Genomic DNA, 21,243 nt, shown 5'->3' with positions numbered 1-21,243 from the left:
ATGACAGCTGTATAACAGTTTTATTGGCGTTGTTTTTATTGTGATTTCTTCACATTTTACTTTTCCATCGCAAAATCTTCATCTTCCCCGCGTGTTTTGGGGATTTTTGCACACGTAAAACCAGGTTTAAATATTCCAGGTGCACAGATTTGTGGAAAATTGTACGTTGAGTGAATTGTAAGAGTTCAAAGGGCAAAAAAGCAAAAGACAAAAAAATGACGAATCAGCCAAAATTTGTGGGCACCGGTTTGGAGGAATTGAAAGTTCCAGGACAAGCGTATCTCAGAGATGCCCTCACTTCCTGTACAGATCCGCTGAAAGCGATTGAGAACTTCCAACTAGAAAATGGTTAGTTTGTACTTTTGAAAATCAAAAGAAAACTTACAAAAAAAAACATCTTTTCAGGAATTCTTCTTCCATCCCTGAGACCAATGCTTCCGCTACTTGATTTGCACGGTGTCCGTCGATTGGATTTCCACACATCCGTGCTGGAGGAGTTGCGTGAACGGCTGATAGCTGAAATAAACAAATTGGGTGCCAAAGAAGGGCGTGAACGTGATAAAATACTGGATAAATTGCTGAAGGAGAGTTTTCCCGTTGTCCGGGTACGTGCTCTCAGGCCAATTGTAATGTGTATCCTCCGGAATACACCACATATTGATGATAAATACCTTCGTGTATTGGTGCGAGATCGCGAGCTATACTCAGACACTGACACCGAAGTGAAGAGACAAATCTGGCGGGATAATCAATCCTTGTTTGGTGATGAAGTCTCACCGCTGCTGTCGCAGTATATCCGTGAGAAGGAACACATTCTCTTTGATCACCTAAATCTCAACAATCTCTTCTTCACACCCTCACCAAAGATCCGGCGACAGGGTGAGGTGGTACAGAAGTTGGCCAATATGATTGGAAACAATGTAAAATTGTACGATATGGTGCTCCAATTTCTCCGTACGCTCTTCCTACGTACAAGGAACGTCCACTACTGCACCCTTCGGGCAGAACTCCTCATGGCACTGCACGATCTCGAAGTTCAAGACATAATATCCGTTGATCCGTGCCACAAGTTTACATGGTGCCTGGATGCATGCATTCGCGAGAAGAATGTCGACATTAAACGATCCCGGGAGCTTCAGGGCTTCTTGGATAATATCAAACGTGGTCAGGAACAGGTTCTTGGTGATTTATCAATGACCCTTTGTGATCCATATGCTATTAATTTCCTCGCAACATCAGCTATTAAGATTCTCCAGCATCTCATCAATAACGAAGGGCTACCGCGTGAAAATACAATCCTCATCCTCCTCCTGCGAATGCTGGCCCTGGGGCTGAGTGCATGGGTAATGATTGATTCGCAGGAGTTCAAGGAACCCAAACTCGATAGTCAAGTTGTAACGAAGTTTCTACCAGCTCTAATGTCTCTCATGGTGGATGATCAGGTGAACATCTTCATTCATATTTTTTTATGATTTTAAGTCAAGATTTATAAAGATTAAAAAATTTGACATTGATTTTCTAACGTTTGATAATTCTTTTTAACCGGTTTACATTTTGTTTTCGAAGCTTGATGTTTCTTTTCTCTCGCGTCTGACGTTCATTATGACATTTCTTTTCTAACATTACCCTCCTCCCCCCCACACTCCCTTAAGGATTTTGGATATTTAAGAGAAACAAATAAAAAAACTTAGGGGAGACCGGGGTAAAAAAAAAGTCAGTTGAAAATTTTCAAATGCCAATTTCTCCCAAGTTATAATTCGGAAAAATCTGAAAGAATATAGTGGAAAGCCCTACCAACCTTCAATAAATTGACTGCAATTTGGAGATTATCCGAGCAATAGTTTAGGAGTGAAAAAAAAACAAACAAAATTTTGGACTCATTTCCAAAACTTTTGTTAATTAATAAAAATCGTTTTGCAAAACTTTTCTTTAAGCGATTTTCCAATCTGATAATTTTTCTCACTAGCTGGGTTAATGGGTCTTATTCAGCAACCAAGAAACCCTTGAAATCATTTAATTTTGTACTGAAATTTCAAGATTTCAAGCGAATTTTAAGGGTTTCTTGGTCGCTGAATAAGGCCCAATGTATAGAAAACGATGCCAAGGTGAATTTTTCACTAACTTTTAATGATTTTTCTGAACAATTGTTTGAATCAAAACATGCCCCTTGGGGTAAATATAGTCAACAAATGTAAAACATATGGAACTTCGAAATTTTTGACATCTTTTCTAACCATTTGTTGCAAAACGACGTGATTTAGAAAATCGCAAAATTCTCTGTTTTAATGGGTGTAAAAGTGAAATTTCTTGTTGCGGATCAAAAGGTGAGAAGTTTAGCTATCAACTACTATCAATCGCTCATGTGGAAAATCATTGGAATTGTCAGAAAATTCCACCGATCTTATTTACCCCGCTGGTGATTATATTTACCTGCCGAGTTTAAAAAAAAAGTCAGAGGTGGAAGGGTTCAGGAAAAGCTTGAAAACTCACATTTCCCGTGGAGATAGAGAAAAGTGGTCTAAGACAAAGTTGTAGGCCAGGAAATTTCCTATAAGAATGACTTATAGAGGAAAATTTCTTGCCCTTGGGGAATCCTGCAGTTAGGGGTTTATGCAAATTGACTTTTTTTACCCCGTGCTCCCCTATGTGACATTTTATATAAAATTTATTGTAATCTCCAGGTGCGCTCCTTGACTGCTCGCCTCCCGCCGGATGAGCGTGAGAGCGCCATTACGACTATTGAACATTCAGGACCAGCTCCCGATGCCGTTGAGGCGTACATCCAAGAGAGCACAGTGGCCTCCATCCTGGCCATGTACTACACACTTCACACAGCACGCCAAAAGGATCGCGTGGGAATTCTGCGTGTTCTCGCAATCCTCGCATGTTGCAAAGATGATCGTGCTTATGAGGATCCCTTCCTGCACTCCCTCATTGCTCTCCTCATTCCAATGGCTGAAGAATTTACAGCTGAAGACTTTTGCACGGGACTCTTCGATGAGTTTCTCTTTGCACGTCTCACGCGGGATAACGTCACGCGGCACATGTTGAAATTGCTGTGGTACATTCACCCGAAATTACCATCTGGGCGCCTCCAGACGCTCCTTAAGGCCCTCCAACCGACAGCTCAGCACCATGAAAATGTCCATAAATTGTATGAAAACCTCCAGGCGCGCATAGGATTGGCAATACAGGAGAATGCCGCAACGGAAGCCATGGAGATTGATTATGATTCCCCACTGAAGAGCGTCCCAACGCCAAAGCCGCATTACCTTTAAATGTTCTGTTCATTTTTTTGGGAGGTGTGTGTGCACGTTCCACCTTTTAGGATTGAAATGAAAATGGATGGAATTTTCATAAGAACAACATGAGTTTAAAAAAAAATTGAATTATTCTTCAGGTCGAGGCAAAAAAAAACATGAAAAACTTATTAAATAAATGCGAATTAATTGAAGAATTCACGAAAAAGAATTACGTGCCAGAGTTTTCAATCTTCTTCTTTAAATGGGCCACGAGAGATGTGAGTAAAAGTGCTGAATTTTCATTCTCATCTAATTATGTATTCCTTCTTATTCTCTCCCTATATTGAATTATTTACACACAATTACAATTTTTCTTTTTTTTTTTAAATTTTCTTATGGTGAATCTGTCACGACGCTGAATTGCATTTTTTTTTCTTTATCAAATATGTGCATTTTGCATATTAAAAGAAATATCATAAATATCCTTCTAATCATGTTAAAGAGAAGGGGGTTAATAAATTCAACCCCATTTTAATGTGAATTATTTATCAAAAGGACTTGTTTTTTGTTCAACAGTAAAAATGCTATACATTATGATAAAAATGTGGTAGTAATTTAATTTCTAACATTGTTCCATTTGGTTGATTTTTTTGTTGTTTGTTTCGTAGTTTTCCTCCTCTTATCCTTCCATGTAATATGGGGCGCATAAATGCATTTGTAATCGTATTGTGTGTGTTATAATAAATTTTTTTTTCTTGGGGGAATATCGCGAAAAGCAATTAAGATTAATATAATCATAATGTATACACTATGATTAATTACTAATTTTTTTTGTTTCTATTATATCCTTCATTTTTTACTTATCTCCTTGAAATTTTAAAATAAAATATATAAACACTATGAAAGGCTATATTTTGTAATAAGATTTTAATAATGCAAAATAAATTTAAAGTTATATAATTTTTTTCATTTTCGCTTTTTTTTCTTATAATTTAAAAAGAAATTAAAAATTCAAATACATAAATTAATAACTAAGGTGAACGTATTTTTTTTCTTCTTCTTTATCTTTCTCATTTATGTATAATACTTTTAAAGAGAGAGAGAGAGAAACGTGTGTGTTTATGCATCAACATCAACTTAGAGTGTTGTTTTTATTTATTTATTTTTTTAAATTCCAAATTGAAAATGAAATTTAATCTTACATACAATAATTATGCAATTTCCACATTTTTTTTGTTTGTTTAGGTTTAGTAATATACATTTATCTTAAAATTGGTGTATCACCAATAAAAAAAAATCATACATAAGATTTTTTTTGGAGGAAAATAAAGATACTAAAAGAGGAATAAAATAGTGGGGGTATGTTTATTATATACTTGTAAATGATAAATATGAGACACTGGAGACACTGCGCATCGTAAAATAAGTTTCAATATCCATCTGCGATGTTCCTTTTCCTGTCCTAAATGGTGTGAAAATATTTATTTTATTAAATTTGTTTGATCTTTCGAGCTTCTCTTTTCTCTCTTTTTGCTTTCAAAATTCAAATCTTTATCTTTTGTTTTAATCTTATTACAAATCGAACTTTTTTTGTTTAGATCAATTGGCAGCAGTGAGTTTTGGTTTTTGTCGGCTGTTGTGTGACCGTCTGACTTTTTTTTCGAGTTGCAATTTCCTGGATGAGAGTATTGAAGATCTACGTTGAAGAGGGTCAAGAAAAAGAAAACTTATTATTATCAAATTAACAATAGAAGCGTCAAAAGATTGAAGAATATATTTTATTATTAATTTATTTCGTTATTTTATTCAGGAGGAATGAACAAAACAAGAAAAGCATTTCTGCAAACTATTTAAATGACATCTTTTTTCTCTTAATTTTTTTTGTTGTTGTAATGAATTCAGCACAAATAAAGGACGAAAGCTTTATTTTTTTCATAGATTTCAGACAATTTTGAAAAACGTAAAATATATACAAACAATAACAAATAAAAAAGGAAAAGAAATAGTGTGTAAAAAAGAATGTTTAGCACCTACATATCTATATTAGTGTACACTTTAGTTTCCGCCTTTTGCATTTATCTTTGGCTCTCCCACTAGTTGTTTTTGAGTCTTCCGTTTTTCGCGACCGAATTTCACGCATCAGATCAAAAAACACCTGCAAATTGGTGGGTATACAGAATTTTTATAGATAAAAAGGTTTTTCACAATTGGTTGTTTCTTTTGTTTTACAAAATCAATACATAAATGTACACAGAGTGGATAAAAAGAAAAATATACATAATAGATAAATATTAAGAAAAGCAAATGATTTTTCCAATTTTTTGTCGAATACAGTGTTACATGTAGCAAAACACAAGAATAAAAAAAACATAGCATGCACAGATTCTTTAAAAATATAATTAAAGTATTTTGTTTTAATGAACAAACGATCCTATTTTTGCTTAAAATTTAAATAAATAAAAAAGATTAGGATAAGCCTATATGCAATAAGCCATTTTCTTGCAATTGAATTCTAAGAAAACCACATTTCAAAATTGAACCAGATTTTTCTCAGGATCCACTGAATGGATTTTTATCGGATAGAAAGCAATTGAAAGAGGATATATCAGTGGAAATTGTACCGGAATAGAATTTTAAATTTCCTTCCTAGAACTGAGAAAAGTGGAGAAATGTGAAATTTTTCAAACAAGATGGCGCCAAGTAAATAAACCATTTTTCATTTAAAAAAAAAAGGTTTTTGGCAGAATATATCGTAAAATCGAAAGTTTTAGTGCTTCTTTGGGAAGACCTTCAACCTTTCATTTCAATCTAATTTGATTGAATTTTGTTATTTAATTTGATTACATTTTCTCAACGCTTTAAGCAAAGATAAGACAGGAAATATCGTCTTAAAAAATACTTTAATTTTATTCTTATATCTTATAGATATTTATTAGGATAGAAGCAATTACTTTTCTTTATTTTAAACAAAATATAAAAACAATTTAACTCAGAACTATTCTATTCGTTTATAATCGGATATACAGCCTTGTAAAAAAAAACTTTGTTGAAATAGTATGATTCAACTAAAACCCCTCCTAATCTGCAAATCCAAAATGAATAGTTATTCTGATAAAATCTTAGAAATACATTTACTTACAAAGAATTCATTTTAATGGGGAAACATCGTAGTGATATGGCAAATCCCCCATTTTTATTTATTCAAACATTTGTGTGTGACTCATGATTAGACCTTGTATTACTCATATTTTAACTTTTTCAAGTAATTGCTTCTCTCCTTTTATTCCCTCTTAACAATTTAACTGCCCCATCTTGGCAGTGATCTTTGGCAGATAAAAAACGTTTTGTAAAAAAATCTGTTTTTTAGGTCTTTGATGTGTTACCTTATCGACATTCTCTCGTGTCTTGGCGGAAGTCTCCACATACGGAACACCCCATTGCTGTGCTCGTCCCTTGCATTCTGTGAGTGGCACTTTACGCTTATCATTTAAATCACACTTATTGCCAACCAAAAGGAACGGTATACTCTCGTCGTTCTTAACGCGAAGTATCTGTTCACGAAATTCCTGAGTTGCCTGAAAGCTCTCGTCGTCTGTTATGGAAAACACACAGAGGAATCCTTCGCCACTTCGGAAGTAGTTATCCCGTATGGCAGCATAATCCTCCTGACCGGCGGTATCTAGTATATCAATTTGTACTTCTTCGCCGTCCAAAACAACCTAAAAACAAAATGAAAAAAAGGAATAGAAAGACACAAGAATAAAATGAAAATGTGGACAGTAAAAAGTGAAGAGAATGTCTCATTATTTGAATCAGTCACGCAAATATTACTACAGTGTGGTTACCTTAAAATTCTTTAATATATTCCCAGAGTTCCCACACTGCGTGGTTGGACATTATAAGGTTTAATTTACTCACCAAATGGGAACCATCAAAAAGGGAACCGCGTGTGAACTAATCGCACCCGAAAATCATTTCTCTCTACAATTGTACACCCAAACTACATACAAGCAAAGTCTTAATTTACCGAATGGCCAGCAGACCCCCTTTTGACGCTGCTTGAGGAAAGGTAAAATGTACGGTAATGCGAAGACATCTAATTTTTTTACAAAAGCAAATTAAATCTATATTTTTATTGTTGAGTAAATTATGTTGAAATTTTGAGTTATTATTTTTTCTTCAAAAAAGTACAATGAAGATGATTGTTAAAGTAATATTTTTTTCTTATGAACATGAAGTTTTTTATTTGTGAAAATATGTGAATCCTTAAATGAATTCTCTCCTAACTATTCAAGGGAATAATAATTTGCATAAACGAGAGATCACCTAAATTGAATCAGATATTCCTTATTTATAGGAAAGAATCTAGATATTTTGTGATACAATCCTATCGTAAGAATAAATGTTTATCAATTATTTAAATTATTTTAAAGAAGAGTTTAATTCAATTTGCATTAGCAAAAGATGTCTGTAAACCTAATTTTATGAATTACCTACTTATTGTTTTTGTTGTTTACCTAATTTGCATGTTTATTATATTAGGTAAGTATACTCACTGTTTATATTTTTTTAGTAATTCAAATAGGGCAATTTAAAGAAAATCTAACACATTTATGTTAAAAAATGCGGCTGTTTAATTAACTGAGGCGCAGCTGTGTTCGGTGGTATAGGAGGTGTGAATTGAAGGAAAATTCAATGAAATCTAATCTAATTACTTCGGAAGAAACAATCGTTTGTACACCATCAAAGAAGATTAGGTGTGGCTCATTTAGCAATATTACTTATATTTGAATAAATTATCAAAAATTCTTAAAATCTTTTCCTCTCAATTTTCATTCCTAATGGCCTAATTCGGATATTTTTCTCTTGGATTTGATATAATTTATTAATTATGTTACAATGGGAGAATAATACTCAGAATTAGACTTTTTAGATTTTATCATTTAGCTGTGATTCTTTTTAACCAATGTACGTTTCGGAGATTTAATGTCTCTTTCATCAGGTACGTACAATTTATTTGATGAATCTTTAGTTAACGATTTTGAACTCTATCTGTAGCACACATAAAGGAAATCAACGAAACATTAGTACAACATTTATCAACGAAACATTAGTGCAAATGTTTCATGAATTTCAATAGTCGCAAAAATCAATAATGACGTCATAGTATTCTTGAGCCTTTCTGTCGTTTTTTTTTAATAAGTGAAAAATGGTTAATTTTTTTGGAGATTTGAAAATCTTCTTCGATTCTCTATATTAGACGTAATCTGAACGTTTCCTTGAAAAGGTTTCCTCTATAGGACCTATGTACCGAAAAACTTAAACAATGAATTAATGAGAGGCCACAAATTAATATTCCACTATATAGTGCTCTTTTACATGATTTTCTAAGAAATTTTTGTCTAAAAATAGCAATTAAATTAACTTTATAGTGGCTTGATTTTGTATCAATAAACATTTTGAAGCTTTTGTTCTTTCGCCAAAAAACTGATCGCGTCATGTGTTTTTGGTATATTTTGACGAAGCTTGTAAAATGGCACGAATTGTGGATTAATATCAAATGCTTTGCTATAAATGAATTTATCTATCTATTGGTTTATTAATTTCTTCAAATATACCATACTCATAGATAAGCCGCGTGCTATAAAATTGTTTTGCTGACTCAATGTGATATGCTAAATCAATTTTGTACGCTAATTGAGTTAATTTATACAATATGTAGCGTACATTTTATTTGCAATTGAAACGAAGGTACCTCTACATTGTATTACGTATATATAGCGTATACATTTAGGTAGTCCTTGAGAAGAACAAAAAAAAAAAGAAATATTTCGATTCATGGGGCTCCCATGCTGTATACGATTTTCATCACCCACAGAGCATAATGCACGGGGAGATGGGATTCCCTTGATTGGGGGCTTTGGGATGGGCAATAAATCAGTTAGTAAAGAGTGAAATGTTTACCTTTTTTCTGTAACTATCCGCCTTTGTGGGTTCATAGTCCTCAACGAATTCGTCGTACATAAATTGGAGGGTGAGTGCTGACTTCCCAACACCCCCACTTCCCACCATGATCACTTTGTGAAGTGCCGGGCCATTTGCTGGTTTCTTGGACATACTTGTGGCTCTCTTGCACTGATTTTTTTTAAGGGAGATAAATGGGAAAAACACTTTATTATTATTTGTAGTTTTGTTACCCAGAGGTGTTACAAATCCCCAACACCTCCCCTCTCAGCCTAGTGCTGTTTATGCGTAAGAGGACTCTCTCTTCTCCCGTAGAGCACCGGTAGGTGTACCTTTCCTCTGATGGAGTTTGACCATCTTGGTTGGTATAAAACGTCGTATGATTCTCCGTGGAATCAATTCTGTAGTTCGTGATTGGGGTCGGTGCGAGGGAGATGAGGCGGGGCGAGAGTCCTCATTTTTCTAAGCCCCAAGTCGCGATTCTTCATTCAGAAGTGGGATCACAAGTGCCGGGGTGATCCACAGAAGGGGTAGTGCGTCGAAAACCCCGTGAAAATCGAGTAAAAATAGTGAAAATCGCGAGTGAAAAAAATGATCGAAAAAAAAGTGACGTTTTCCAACATGGCGGCCGCGGGGCGTCATGAAAAAAATTGGATATTTCGCGGCAAAACGGTGAATTTGGGGGCTGCCAGTGATCGTGAACTTGAGAGAACGTGTGGGGGCAGCCACCCAAAGCGCGGAAGGGACAAAATTCGCGAAATATGTCGCGAAACTTGAGTGAGGCGTCATCCGTTGAAAAGAAAGGACGCCGCGCATTGAAAGACAATGAAATGCGTGAAAAAGCCCGGGAATGGGGCCGCAAGTGCAGTGTGAGAGCGTGATGATCTTCTGGGGCAACCACCCAAGCCATGGGGATCCCAAATTGCGGTGAAAAGGCTGAAAATTGAGACATTACGGCATGTGACGTCAAAATGCTGTCCGGGAGTGAAAAGGACAATGAATTGTGCCGTGTGTGCAAGACTGAAAGGGACGAAAGCTCCCAAGAGCCCCAAAAATGTGAAGAGACTGCAAAGAAGTGCTGCAATGAGATCGTGTGATACCCGTGGATGTCATCAGGAAGCCAACGGACACCGTGGACGCCGTGATGGAAGCAAAAAATCAGCAAGGGGGCAACGGCAGCGGAGACAACGCAGGCCCTCATTTTTCAACGAGCTCCAGATTGCAGTGCAGGATTAGGGGAAAGGAGACATCAGTGGACAAGGATTTCTCGGAAATCCCAACGTTGATAAGTTTTTTCATAAAATTTTTGAATTTTTTGTGTGAATGGGCGCCCATGTGTGAATGAGAAATTGAAAATTGATGTATTTTCAAGCCGCATCCCAAATAAAGAGACCCACTAACATTATGTACCCCATTGCGGCGAGGGGTAAGAGAAGATGGTCATGTTTTTCAAGTTCTATTTGCAGAAAGATGCCGTGAAATCATTCGTATTCCAACAGAGAGAGATCAATACTGTTCAAAAGGATGGAGCTCCAGCAGGCCATCGTGAAGCTGCCACCAGAAGGCGAGAGATGAAGCTGCGAAGGATGCTCAAGAGGAAAACCATGGAAGTAAGGTGATGCTGTGAAGCACAAGATTGGCAGATTTGGTGAGTCCGTTCCAATTTGTTGTCTTATGGGGAAATATTTAGGCAGTTAATTGTGTACCACCCAGTCTGGTGGAAATTATCTTGAGGTTTTGGGGCGAAATATTCGTTAAAGTTGTTTCATAAGATTTTTGCCCCAAATGAGAAAACAACAAAATAAATACAACCAACGCCCTTTATGATTTACATAAGATTTAGATAAATGTTTCTAGGTAAAATGATTTGTGGATTATGGGGTAAAACATTTGGTGAGGTTATTCCATGAATCCATAAGGCCCAAAGTACATGAAAACCATTCCTTCCTTTGTGTTGAATGTTCCCCAAATAAAACTGAGGGAAAATGTGCCACCATTCCTTGATATTTTCTAATGAGAAATGAGCAAAATTATTGTCAAATGGGTACTTTGCATCAAAAGTGGTGGATGCATTTATTTGAAGTTTTCTATTTTGCTGTTGGTCTTAAAATTGAATTAAAGGAATATTTTATGCTGTGTGTTGGTTAAAAATCTCAATCACGATGTTTACTTATGTCCTCTGAATGGGTTGGTTGTGTCTTCTCGTGCAGTACCCATGGTGTTGGAATCTTTGAGGGAAATGCTCAGACAGGCAATTCTTTGAGCCATTCAGTATCTTGCGGATGCAGGGCATCATTGTGTGGTGCCAAGGAGAATTTCAGGGAAGTTCATAGGAGTTGGGATGATGGAGAAGCAAGGTTCAGCAGCAGCGGAGGCAATGATTTCCAGCAGCAGTAGTCACAGTGATGGCCAGGCCAGCCATGGAGTTTGATGTAAAGTTCGGCAATCATGGCCATGGAAATACAGATCCAGAAAACACAACAAGTTGCAAAACAAATTCTGGTGGAGAAGACAGTCAATAATTACCCAGATGAACAATAGGAGATAACTTACGAGGAGAAATATGAAATGCAGATTTAATCAAATGACGAAGCCAACGAGGAGAGTATGGAAAACTCAACGATGAGGTTTATTGTACAAATGCACAAGAACGCGCAGGAAGATGCTTTCCAGTATAAGGTGTAAGATGCAGAGCAGCAGTGGCAGTGATGTTAAGCAGTTGTAACATAAGAGAAGCTTAGCAACAGCAAAATGCAGAGAAGACATGTTGCAGCATCAGTTACAAATAAATCCACTTCAAGGAAAATATTGCGTATGGATATAAAAAGGACAGCAGCCAAAAGATGAATTCAATTATCTAAGGAACACACTCCAACGTTGTAGGTAAATGTGAGACGAAGGAAGCAGCGAAATGCGGAAAGTAATAGATAAACAGATGAGGAAAATCTGCAGCTGAAATGATCATTGAAGAGAAGGATTCATAACTTCATTGAATGGGTTGTTCATAATTGCGTTGAGTGTTAAGGTTCACTGTCGTGGTTCGATAAAGTGGTTTGAAGCAAAAGAGATTGTTGTTTCATGTTTTCAGGATTTAGAATTGGCAGAATAAAGCAAGGAAAAGAGTCGAGGGGAAATCTTTTTCAGGTGTAGCAGCAGTGTTGAACATCGTGGGAAGAAATACAGAAATTCATCTGAAGATGCAGGATTCCTGAGGAGATGTAGTTAGCAGATTAAAGGGAAAACAAAGAATTTGCAGTCATTTGGTGGTGTTGTAGCAGTTGAACATTGACAGCAGGAAAAATCAACAGCATCCGAGGACAATGAGGGAAACGTCGCAAACGCATCAACTGGATCATAGTGTTAATGAGATGGTAGATGATGAAAATCACCTGCTATCTTGATTAACGAGGACCACAGAGGTATAAGAAGAAAATACAGTGGAGTAATTTCCATCTGTGTGACTATTCTTTCACCTCGACGTTGACATCATCCAGTTAACCACAGGAGGAACTTCATCAGCAGCTGAGAAAAGGACTCAAATCATTGGAAAACACCACCAACGAGCACCCAAGTGTTAGGATTGCTGATACAACCACGGGCAGCATCAAATAAGGACACAGCTGGAGGAATTGAGATAAACTGGCAACAATGGAAGATGTATGGAAATGAATCAAACGGAAATGGTTGTTGGATTCCGCAATGTGATGGAAATCAGGAGCATTGATGTGGGTGTGAGCAATAATCACGAGCCACCCATGGATGCAGACATTGGACAACCTGAGAGCAATGTTAAGGAAGAGAAAACCTCAAAAGATTCACATGGATGTGAAACGAGATGCAGAAGAACACAATGGGAGGAAAAGCAGAAGGCTTTTGCAACACACAGATTCAAGGAATAGAAGCTCCGATGTTAATGGACTGTAGTGAAGGAAGTGCAGAGGCAGTTGGGCAGAGGATGGTACCTGATGCAGTAGCATACGGTAGAAGATGGACCAAAGAATATTTTGCAAACTGAAGGAGCACCAAATCACACAGAGGAATATTCTAAAGGAAACACAGTGTGGCAGTCTTGCAGCAGGAATGAACAATTGGAGTAATTAACACGACGGGCATGATAGGTCACCGTGGGTTGATGGTGTTGTTCGAAGTAGTAATTCTGTAGACCTTCCCAAGGCAATATAGGAGAAAGGTTTACCTAAAGGTATCAGCAAGTGTGGTCAGGCCACAAATGGTTATTCGCCAAATGGTGTAGGGCGCAAGGCACTTGATTGAGACGTGCTAGTAGGAAGGAGTTGTTAGGAAGGGGTGATTGGATAAAGAGGCATTTTGGGCGGTGAACGAACTCCAATTGCAGGAATATGAAATGTTGTTGAGTTTCGTTACAGCAAAATGTGATCACCCAGCAGACAGCATTGCACAGAGTTGGAAAATTGTAGGCGTTGTGGCACTGTCGCACGCATACTTTATTCTTTGATCTCTGAACATGTTGTAGGGCTATAGAGGCCCATGGAAGCGAGTAAAGCAGTGCAGACTTTGAAATCATCAAGGGGCGGAACAATGCTACTGTATGCATATGGGACCGCCTGGCAGATGCGTCTGGTCCTAATTACCTCCCATCCGAGCATACAGAGTAATCTCCTAACCCCCATCGGTCCCGAAAGGGCAAGGTTCGAGAAAGTCTTGCAAGGGCATTGGCAGAGCAACAATCGAGCCTTCAAAGAAGTCCTGGTCAGACAGGTTATAGCAGATATGCAGAAATAGCAGAAATACTGGAACTTCAAAAGCAGAATAAGCAGATTCAGCAGATCGAGGAAAAGAAAGGCAAAGGGCCTTGGGATACCATGGTAATGGGCTTCCATGGTCGGTAAGCGTGCACGCAAATCCTCGAAGTCCCTGTCAGTTAGGTGGAAAAGTATTGAAAATATGCGGAAACGGCCATTCAGAGTTAGTGCGGTATAAATTCCGATGATGATGTAGGCGTGTAATGATCAAACGGGCAGATGATCAGAAATAAGTAATGCGGTTGGCTAAAGAAATGTAGAAGGGTTGATTGAAATGCGGTAAATTGCGGTAGAACGCGGCTATATCAAGGGGAACTTGAAATTAAGAAAGCGGAGTAGATTGCAGTATTTTGGGGAAAATTGAGTAAATTGCTAGGAGAAGAGAGTAGGAGATTATTTGCGGAAATTACAGCTAGGCTGACGTCCTCCTTCTAATGATATTTCTTCTAAACCTTCGCCGAGGACGTCGAAACACAGGAAAGGCCGAGTGTAGTTTTGTTACCCAGAGGTGTTACAAATCCCCAACACCTCCCCTCTCAGCCTAGTGCTGTTTATGCGTAAGAGGACTCTCTCTTCTCCCGTAGAGCACCGGTAGGTGTACCTTTCCTCTGATGGAGTTTGACCATCTTGGTTGGTATAAAACGTCGTATGATTCTCCGTGGAATCAATTCTGTAGTTCGTGATTGGGGTCGGTGCGAGGGAGATGAGGCGGGGCGAGAGTCCTCATTTTTCTAAGCCCCAAGTCGCGATTCTTCATATTAAAAAAAAAAAAAAATACCGCCTTGATCACAACAAATTGGTGAAGCATAAAAGTCGTGTGCGGATCCCCCCGCGCATTCCGGGTGTGTAGTTAAAGAGGCTTTTCCTCACTGCGGTCCGAACATTGGATTAACTGTTCCAGTGATTAACTCTAAACAATTTTTCTTAACTCTCTTAACGGCTAAGAAAGTGCTCTCGCAGACAAACTCAAATTGAGATAATTGTTCGCTACTATGAGGCGATTAAACATGCCAAACTGCAGTGAATCATCAACTCTTTTTTTTTTTTTTACTTCAAGCATTTAGCAATAATTCCCCAAGTTCCACGAAGACTCTATAGGAGAGTCTTACAAAACACGGCCCTTATCTTATGTGGTCACTGCTGTAAAATTTATAATAAAATTCATTGCACAATGTACAATTTACCGGTGAATGAAACTTGTTCAGAATCCACGAAAATTTGGTGAAAATAAAAGAAAACTTTGAGCAAAGAACTTTAGTAGATTGTGAATGGGGTGATATCACGAGAGAATTACTAAAAGTACGAGAATTCCAAGAACAAAACTTGACTGTTTAATGAATCATTTTGCACTCTCAAGTGACCTATCAATTATTGCAATTAATTTAGTACACGATAAACATTTTTTTATGTAAGAAAACTATCAATGAATGCCGTGGGAAAAAAAGGTACAAAAAGATCACAAAAGAGATTCCAAGTTTTGAGGCGTTGTCCAAACACCAACTTTTAGCGAGCTTCCACGGGCACTAATGTACATTTGATACCATTGAAAACACTTACAGTATCTTCCTATTGAATTAAATTAATTAAGAATAGCTTTTTTGAACAATTTTCACGAGAATTTTGAGAGTTTCTCTTTTTTGCCTTTAGAAAATAAGCAATTTGTCAAACATTGACACTGCAGAAGATTTTTTTTCCTTCGTTAGGGTGTCCCACCACAAACTAGGTTCCACCAGGTGCGAGTTGAATCGGGAAAACCGCCATGTGTGAGTGAGAAAGCATTGTCACGGAAAACATCATGCCATCTCACCCACACTTTATGTTTTTCACGATTTTCTCGCGTTTTCCGCAAAATTCTCCGATAAAAATGTATTTTTTTGACTTAGGAGGCGACGCCGCGTCGAATGGCATCAAAATCGGGGAAAATTCAAAAATATTTATTTCAAAAAAATTCCAGAGTGTAAAAAGCCACCTTGCAGCATATGTCGTGTGTGCTATATATATAGGGATGTTGCGGTACTAGCGGATTTTGTCGACGAACCATGTGCGGTACTAGCGGATTTTGTCGACGAACCACCAAAAAAAATTTCTTGAGTTCTGTAATTTTTTTTTTCTTTTTAGGATGAATTTTTAGATAATTAAAAATGTATTTAAATGTTTCATAAAATGCAAAAAAAAATAATAAAGTTTATTCATAATGAAACTCTTTATGTGAATTTAATTTGTCGCCCTGAAAAGGGCGGTTTTTTTGTTGTTGGAAAACAGATTTTTCTAGGGGGGAGAATGCGCGAGTCCTTCTTTACTTGGAGCTGGTGTACTTGGTGACGGCTTTTGTGCCCTCACTCACGGCGTGTTTGGCCAATTCTCCGGGCAGGAGGAGACGCACAGCCGTCTGGATTTCGCGACTCGTGATGGTGGAGCGCTTGTTGTAGTGCGCCAAGCGAGAAGCTTCCGCAGCGATGCGCTCAAAAATATCATTCACAAAGCTGTTCATGATACTCATGGCTTTGCTGCTGATCCCAGTGTCGGGATGGACTTGCTTCAGCACTTTGTAGATGTAGATGGCGTAGCTCTCCTTCCGCTTGCGCTTCTTCTTCTTGTCTCCCTTGGAGATATTCTTCTGGGCCTTCCCGGCCTTCTTGGCGGCTTTTCCACTCGTCTTCGGGGCCATGATGATAGTTATTCAGTCAGAACTTTTCGATGTTTGCTTCGCAAAGTCAGTGATGAAACTGTTTGAAGCGTCAGATTGTGTCTCCCTTTTATGCACCTTTTTCCCCTAAACGAACATGGTCGATTCTTCACACAACAATCAATGACCTCATATTGTCGCAGAAAACGAAGGCAACACGAAGAGCATTTGTGTTGAACGAAGCAAAGTAACTCTACACTTTTGGGTAACGAGTGGCTATAAATACCTGTGGAAAGTCAGAGAAAATCATCATTCCGCTGCAAACTCGCATAGAGTTCATTTCGTTTGTGTTTTATCAAAGTAAAGAAAAAGTTCAATCTTGAAAAATGTCTGGTCGTGGAAAGGGAGGCAAAGTCAAGTCGAAGGCAAAGACACGTTCCAACCGTGCTGGGCTCCAATTCCCAGTGGGACGTATCCACCGTCTCCTGCGCAAGGGGAACTACGCTGAGAGAGTCGGTGCTGGTGCTCCAGTTTACCTGGCTGCCGTCATGGAGTACTTGGCTGCTGAAGTTCTCGAGTTGGCGGGAAATGCTGCTCGTGACAACAAGAAGACCAGGATCATCCCGCGTCACCTTCAGCTAGCCATCCGCAATGACGAGGAATTGAACAAATTGCTCTCTGGCGTCACAATTGCTCAGGGTGGTGTTCTGCCCAACATCCAGGCAGTGCTCCTGCCCAAGAAGACTGAGAAGAAGGCCTAAATTCTCCTCTGGACATCGCATCAAGTCTCATTTCACATCAACACAAAAAAAAAACGCCCTTTTCAGGGCGACAAAATCATTACATAAAGAGTTATAACATGAATTTCTTTCATCTGCTTTTAGATATTTTTTTAATAAAATTTTAGACAAAAATTTAAATTCCTAAAAAATTTACGAAAACATCGCGTCAAAAAATAAAATATGTAAAAAATACATTAGAATTACGTTACAATTTGCTAATAAAGAAGAATCGTCTGTAAGCCGAGAAGTTATTTTCTTTCAACTTTTGTTCTATTCTTTAAAGAGAAAACTAATGAAAATCCTGCCTCACATTTTTGGGATCAGAATAGTATCGGTACCAGGATATATTAAAGTAATTAAAAAACGCTCATCATTAAATACTATTCAGACATAATTTTCTTTTAATCCCTCCTCAGAATTATTTTCTGCTGAATATACCTAAAATGCGTAAAATTTGAACATTTTCTTGCTCCTAAAACAAAAAAATTAAAAATGCCGTCTGTTTTAATAATCGATTGGTGGATTATTTTCAGAACATTTAAAATAACTTTTATTCATAAATAATTAATAAAATTTAAGTCTTTTCTCGAAATAAACCTTAAAAAAATAAATAGTTTTTCATTTGTTAACCCTCTATTTTTGATGTATTTGTGGCCCTGAAAAGGGCCGTTTTGTGATATGAAGAAAAACTTTGCGATAGATTTAGGCACGTTCTCCACGGATGCGACGAGCCAGTTGGATGTCCTTGGGCATGATGGTGACACGCTTGGCGTGGATGGCACACAGATTGGTGTCCTCAAACAAACCCACGAGGTAGGCTTCGCTGGCCTCCTGAAGAGCCATCACGGCAGAGCTCTGGAAGCGGAGATCAGTCTTGAAGTCCTGAGCAATTTCACGGACCAAGCGTTGGAAGGGCAATTTGCGGATGAGGAGCTCAGTGCTCTTCTGGTAGCGACGGATCTCACGGAGAGCCACTGTTCCTGGGCGGTAGCGATGGGGCTTCTTCACACCACCAGTAGCCGGAGCACTTTTACGTGCAGCCTTTGTGGCCAGTTGTTTTCGTGGAGCCTTTCCACCAGTCGATTTACGGGCAGTCTGCTTTGTACGAGCCATTGTTGATTTTCTTCTTTAGTTATGTCTTCTTCTCAGAGAGTCGCAACACTAAATGATAAACTTTGACTTTCAACTCTAGCTTTTATGCATTTTCTCTCATGCAGTGGTGGGGGAAATTTCTTCTATTTTATTGATAAAAAGTTCTAGAAATACATCAATAATGTTCAGTAATATGAATAATGTTAATATTGAGATTAGAAATTAATTTAAAAATACAAAATACTCTAAAATAATTAAAATAAAGTTTACAGATTTTTGCAAGTAGGCGGGGCTTAGCTTATAAAACCATGGGTGAGCGCTCGTTGAAAACATTCAGCTTGTGACCGTCTTAGCGAGCACATCTCTTTTTACAACACAAAGCAATCCAAAAGCATTAGAGAAAATGACTGGTCGTGGAAAAGGTGGCAAAGGTCTTGGAAAAGGTGGTGCCAAGAGACACCGTAAAGTTCTACGTGATAACATCCAGGGTATCACAAAGCCAGCTATCCGTCGTCTAGCACGTCGTGGTGGCGTGAAGCGTATCTCCGGGCTGATCTACGAGGAGACTCGTGGTGTCCTCAAGGTCTTCCTTGAGAACGTTATCCGGGATGCCGTAACATACACCGAACATGCCAAGAGGAAGACAGTCACCGCAATGGATGTTGTTTATGCCCTGAAGCGCCAAGGACGCACCCTCTACGGTTTTGGCGGTTAAATCTGCGATCATCGCATTCCCTTTTCTTACAAAAAAACGGTCCTTTTCAGGACCACAAAAAATCAATAGAGAGTTTAATGAAACTATGGGAAATTTATTTTGACAATAAAACAACTGAATTAAAAAAAAAACTTTTTATTGGAAATAAAGGAAAACTGAAATAAGCAAAATGACTTGAATTTTATTTTTTATTTATTTGTTTCTAGAGAATTTAATGCATTAAATATAATTTTGAGCTTCACAAATCTTAATTGAGATGCTAAAAATTTTTTTTTCCTTTTTAATTGAATAAATTATTCGTTATTATGCTAAGCCTTGAAAGTAAAATATCCTTACAGCATCAAAAATATTAATAAATTGTTTGGATTTCAAACTTGAGTTTGGCATCTCTTCAAGCAGAAACTTTTTAGAAGCGTCATAAACTTAATAAATGATTTTCTTGAAAATGTAAATTTTGAAAACTATTAAAAGAGAGAAAAAATTAACTAAATTTCTAATTTATAGAATTAATTTTTCTTATTTTTTTTAAAGAAAATGTATTTTCAAGAAAAATTTTTGTTCTTATCCACATTCCTTGTATTATGACGATGAACGCTTGCTTTCACACTTATGTTCTTCCCTCATTCGCATAGTATCGCTTCAATTAAAGATTAATTTTCACCAAAATTAATGATTAATTGAACACAATTTCTTACAAATTACATTCATAATAAGTTATATAATTAATAAATGAGGAAATAAAAGAATTATTTTCTAAAATAAATGATATTTTGGCCATTGAAATCGCTCATTATTCGTTGACTTGAGCATATGTTCAGTTTAATGTTAAAAATTATTATATTACAACTAAAAATATGCCTTTAATATGTTTCAAGAAGTTGGGAAATATAATCAATTACCCCAAAATACCGTAGAAATATTTAATAAGAATATTTAAAGCAGAAATTTTGGCCAAAAATCTGAGATATTATTTGGCGTCATAATTTTACATCATCATTGCTTTTTGTAATTTGCTAATTTTTTCAAAAATACTGAATGAAATGAAATGAATTTCGGTGAAATAATTAATTGAGAATTGCTCTTTTGATATTGCGAAGAATTATGTGAAAATTCTCTAAAAGACAAAAGTATTTGAAGAATGTTTCGAAATGAGTGCGAAAATCGCGTTGAAAATTGGTCAAAAATACGGTTCCAATAAATGGGCGGGAAAGTGATGTAGGGTTAACTGGAGGAATATCTCGCAATTAACCAGAGATTTCTAACCAAGCAGTATCTAAAATGGCAGAAGAGACATCTGTAGCAACATCCCCAGCGGCAGCAGCCGCCACTTCATCTCCAGCGGCTAAGAAAGCCAAAGCCCCCAAGAGTGGTGGTGCAGCAAAGAAGGCAAAACCAACGCACCCAAAAACCTCTGAGATGGTCAACAAGGCCATCAAGGAATTGAAGGAGCGTGGTGGATCATCCCTGCAGGCCATCAAGAAGTACGTGGCAGCCAACTACAAGGTTGATGCCGAGAAGTTGGCCCCATTCATCCGCAGATACTTGAAATCTGCCGTCACCAGTGGTGCTCTTGTGCAGACAAAGGGAAAGGGAGCATCTGGCTCCTTCAAATTGGCCACAACAGCCAAGGCTGAGAAGAAGACAGCAGAGAAGAAGCCCCGTGCCCCAAAGAAGGCTGCAACGGGTGAGAAGAAGGTAAAGAAAGCCCCAGCATCGCCCAAAAAGAAGCCAACGGCAGCAGCAAAGAAAGCTGTGGCGGCAAAGAAGCCAAGTGGTGAGAAGAAGAAGAAGGCCGCTGCTTCGCCGAAAAAGGCTGCTGGAGCAAAGAAGGTTGCGCCAAAACAGAAACCAACAAAGCCATCTGCAAAATCGGCGGGAAAACCGAAAGCACCCAAGCCGAAGAAGACAGGAACACCCAAGAAGGCTGCAGCCCCCAAAAAGACGGCCGCAAAGAAGAAGTAAAATTCTTCATTCAAATCCACATTATTTTCTCCCATATTGGGAAACAACAAAACAGCCCTTTTCAGGGCTATCACAAAAT

The 21,243-nt window shown here is 37.7% G+C and overlaps 6 protein-coding genes across 9 annotated transcripts; 4 read left to right on the top strand and 2 right to left on the bottom strand.

The window, feature by feature from the left end:
- The first annotated feature begins 2 nt into the window (after positions 1-2).
- On the top strand, positions 3-3,471 carry LOC129789009 (negative elongation factor B). The gene is made up of 3 exons (XM_055825605.1): positions 3-348; positions 406-1,442; positions 2,682-3,471. Exons 1-3 carry the CDS (start codon positions 216-218, stop codon positions 3,276-3,278), a joined length of 1,767 nt encoding a protein of 588 aa, XP_055681580.1. The 5' UTR covers positions 3-215; the 3' UTR covers positions 3,279-3,471.
- A 1,117-nt stretch (positions 3,472-4,588) lies between these two features.
- On the bottom strand, positions 4,589-15,703 carry LOC129789134 (ras-related protein Ral-a). 4 transcript variants are annotated; one of them, XM_055825786.1, is made up of 5 exons: positions 15,545-15,703; positions 9,207-9,377; positions 6,626-6,961; positions 5,277-5,397; positions 4,589-4,938 (listed from the first exon to the last, which is right to left on the bottom strand). In XM_055825786.1, exons 2-4 carry the CDS (start codon positions 9,357-9,359, stop codon positions 5,281-5,283), a joined length of 606 nt encoding a protein of 201 aa, XP_055681761.1. In that variant the 5' UTR covers positions 9,360-9,377; positions 15,545-15,703; the 3' UTR covers positions 4,589-4,938; positions 5,277-5,280. The 4 variants fall into 4 exon arrangements, with proteins under 4 accessions (XP_055681761.1, XP_055681762.1, XP_055681763.1 ...); XM_055825787.1 differs by lacking the exon at positions 15,545-15,703 and adding an exon at positions 15,172-15,496; XM_055825788.1 differs by lacking the exon at positions 5,277-5,397.
- A 512-nt stretch (positions 15,704-16,215) lies between these two features.
- LOC129789153 (histone H2B) lies at positions 16,216-16,717 on the bottom strand. Its single transcript, XM_055825810.1, has one exon. It carries the CDS (start codon positions 16,653-16,655, stop codon positions 16,284-16,286), a length of 372 nt encoding a protein of 123 aa, XP_055681785.1. The 5' UTR covers positions 16,656-16,717; the 3' UTR covers positions 16,216-16,283.
- A 198-nt stretch (positions 16,718-16,915) lies between these two features.
- LOC129789150 (histone H2A) lies at positions 16,916-17,441 on the top strand. The gene has a single exon (XM_055825807.1). The coding sequence runs from the start codon at positions 17,000-17,002 to the stop codon at positions 17,372-17,374; it is 375 nt and encodes a 124-aa protein (XP_055681782.1). The 5' UTR covers positions 16,916-16,999; the 3' UTR covers positions 17,375-17,441.
- A 1,376-nt stretch (positions 17,442-18,817) lies between these two features.
- On the top strand, positions 18,818-19,254 carry LOC129789161 (histone H4). The gene has a single exon (XM_055825819.1). It carries the CDS (start codon positions 18,891-18,893, stop codon positions 19,200-19,202), a length of 312 nt encoding a protein of 103 aa, XP_055681794.1. The 5' UTR covers positions 18,818-18,890; the 3' UTR covers positions 19,203-19,254.
- Positions 19,255-20,459: 1,205 nt separating this feature from the next.
- LOC129789126 (histone H1-like) lies at positions 20,460-21,230 on the top strand. Its single transcript, XM_055825774.1, has one exon. It carries the CDS (start codon positions 20,481-20,483, stop codon positions 21,162-21,164), a length of 684 nt encoding a protein of 227 aa, XP_055681749.1. The 5' UTR covers positions 20,460-20,480; the 3' UTR covers positions 21,165-21,230.
- The last annotated feature ends 13 nt before the right edge of the window (positions 21,231-21,243 follow it).

Source organism: Lutzomyia longipalpis, chromosome 2, assembly GCF_024334085.1.
Source record: "Lutzomyia longipalpis isolate SR_M1_2022 chromosome 2, ASM2433408v1".
Taxonomy (NCBI): Eukaryota; Metazoa; Arthropoda; class Insecta; order Diptera; family Psychodidae; genus Lutzomyia; species Lutzomyia longipalpis.
The sequence above is the reverse complement of the archived record's forward strand: the minus strand, read 5'-3'. Positions and strand labels throughout refer to the sequence as shown.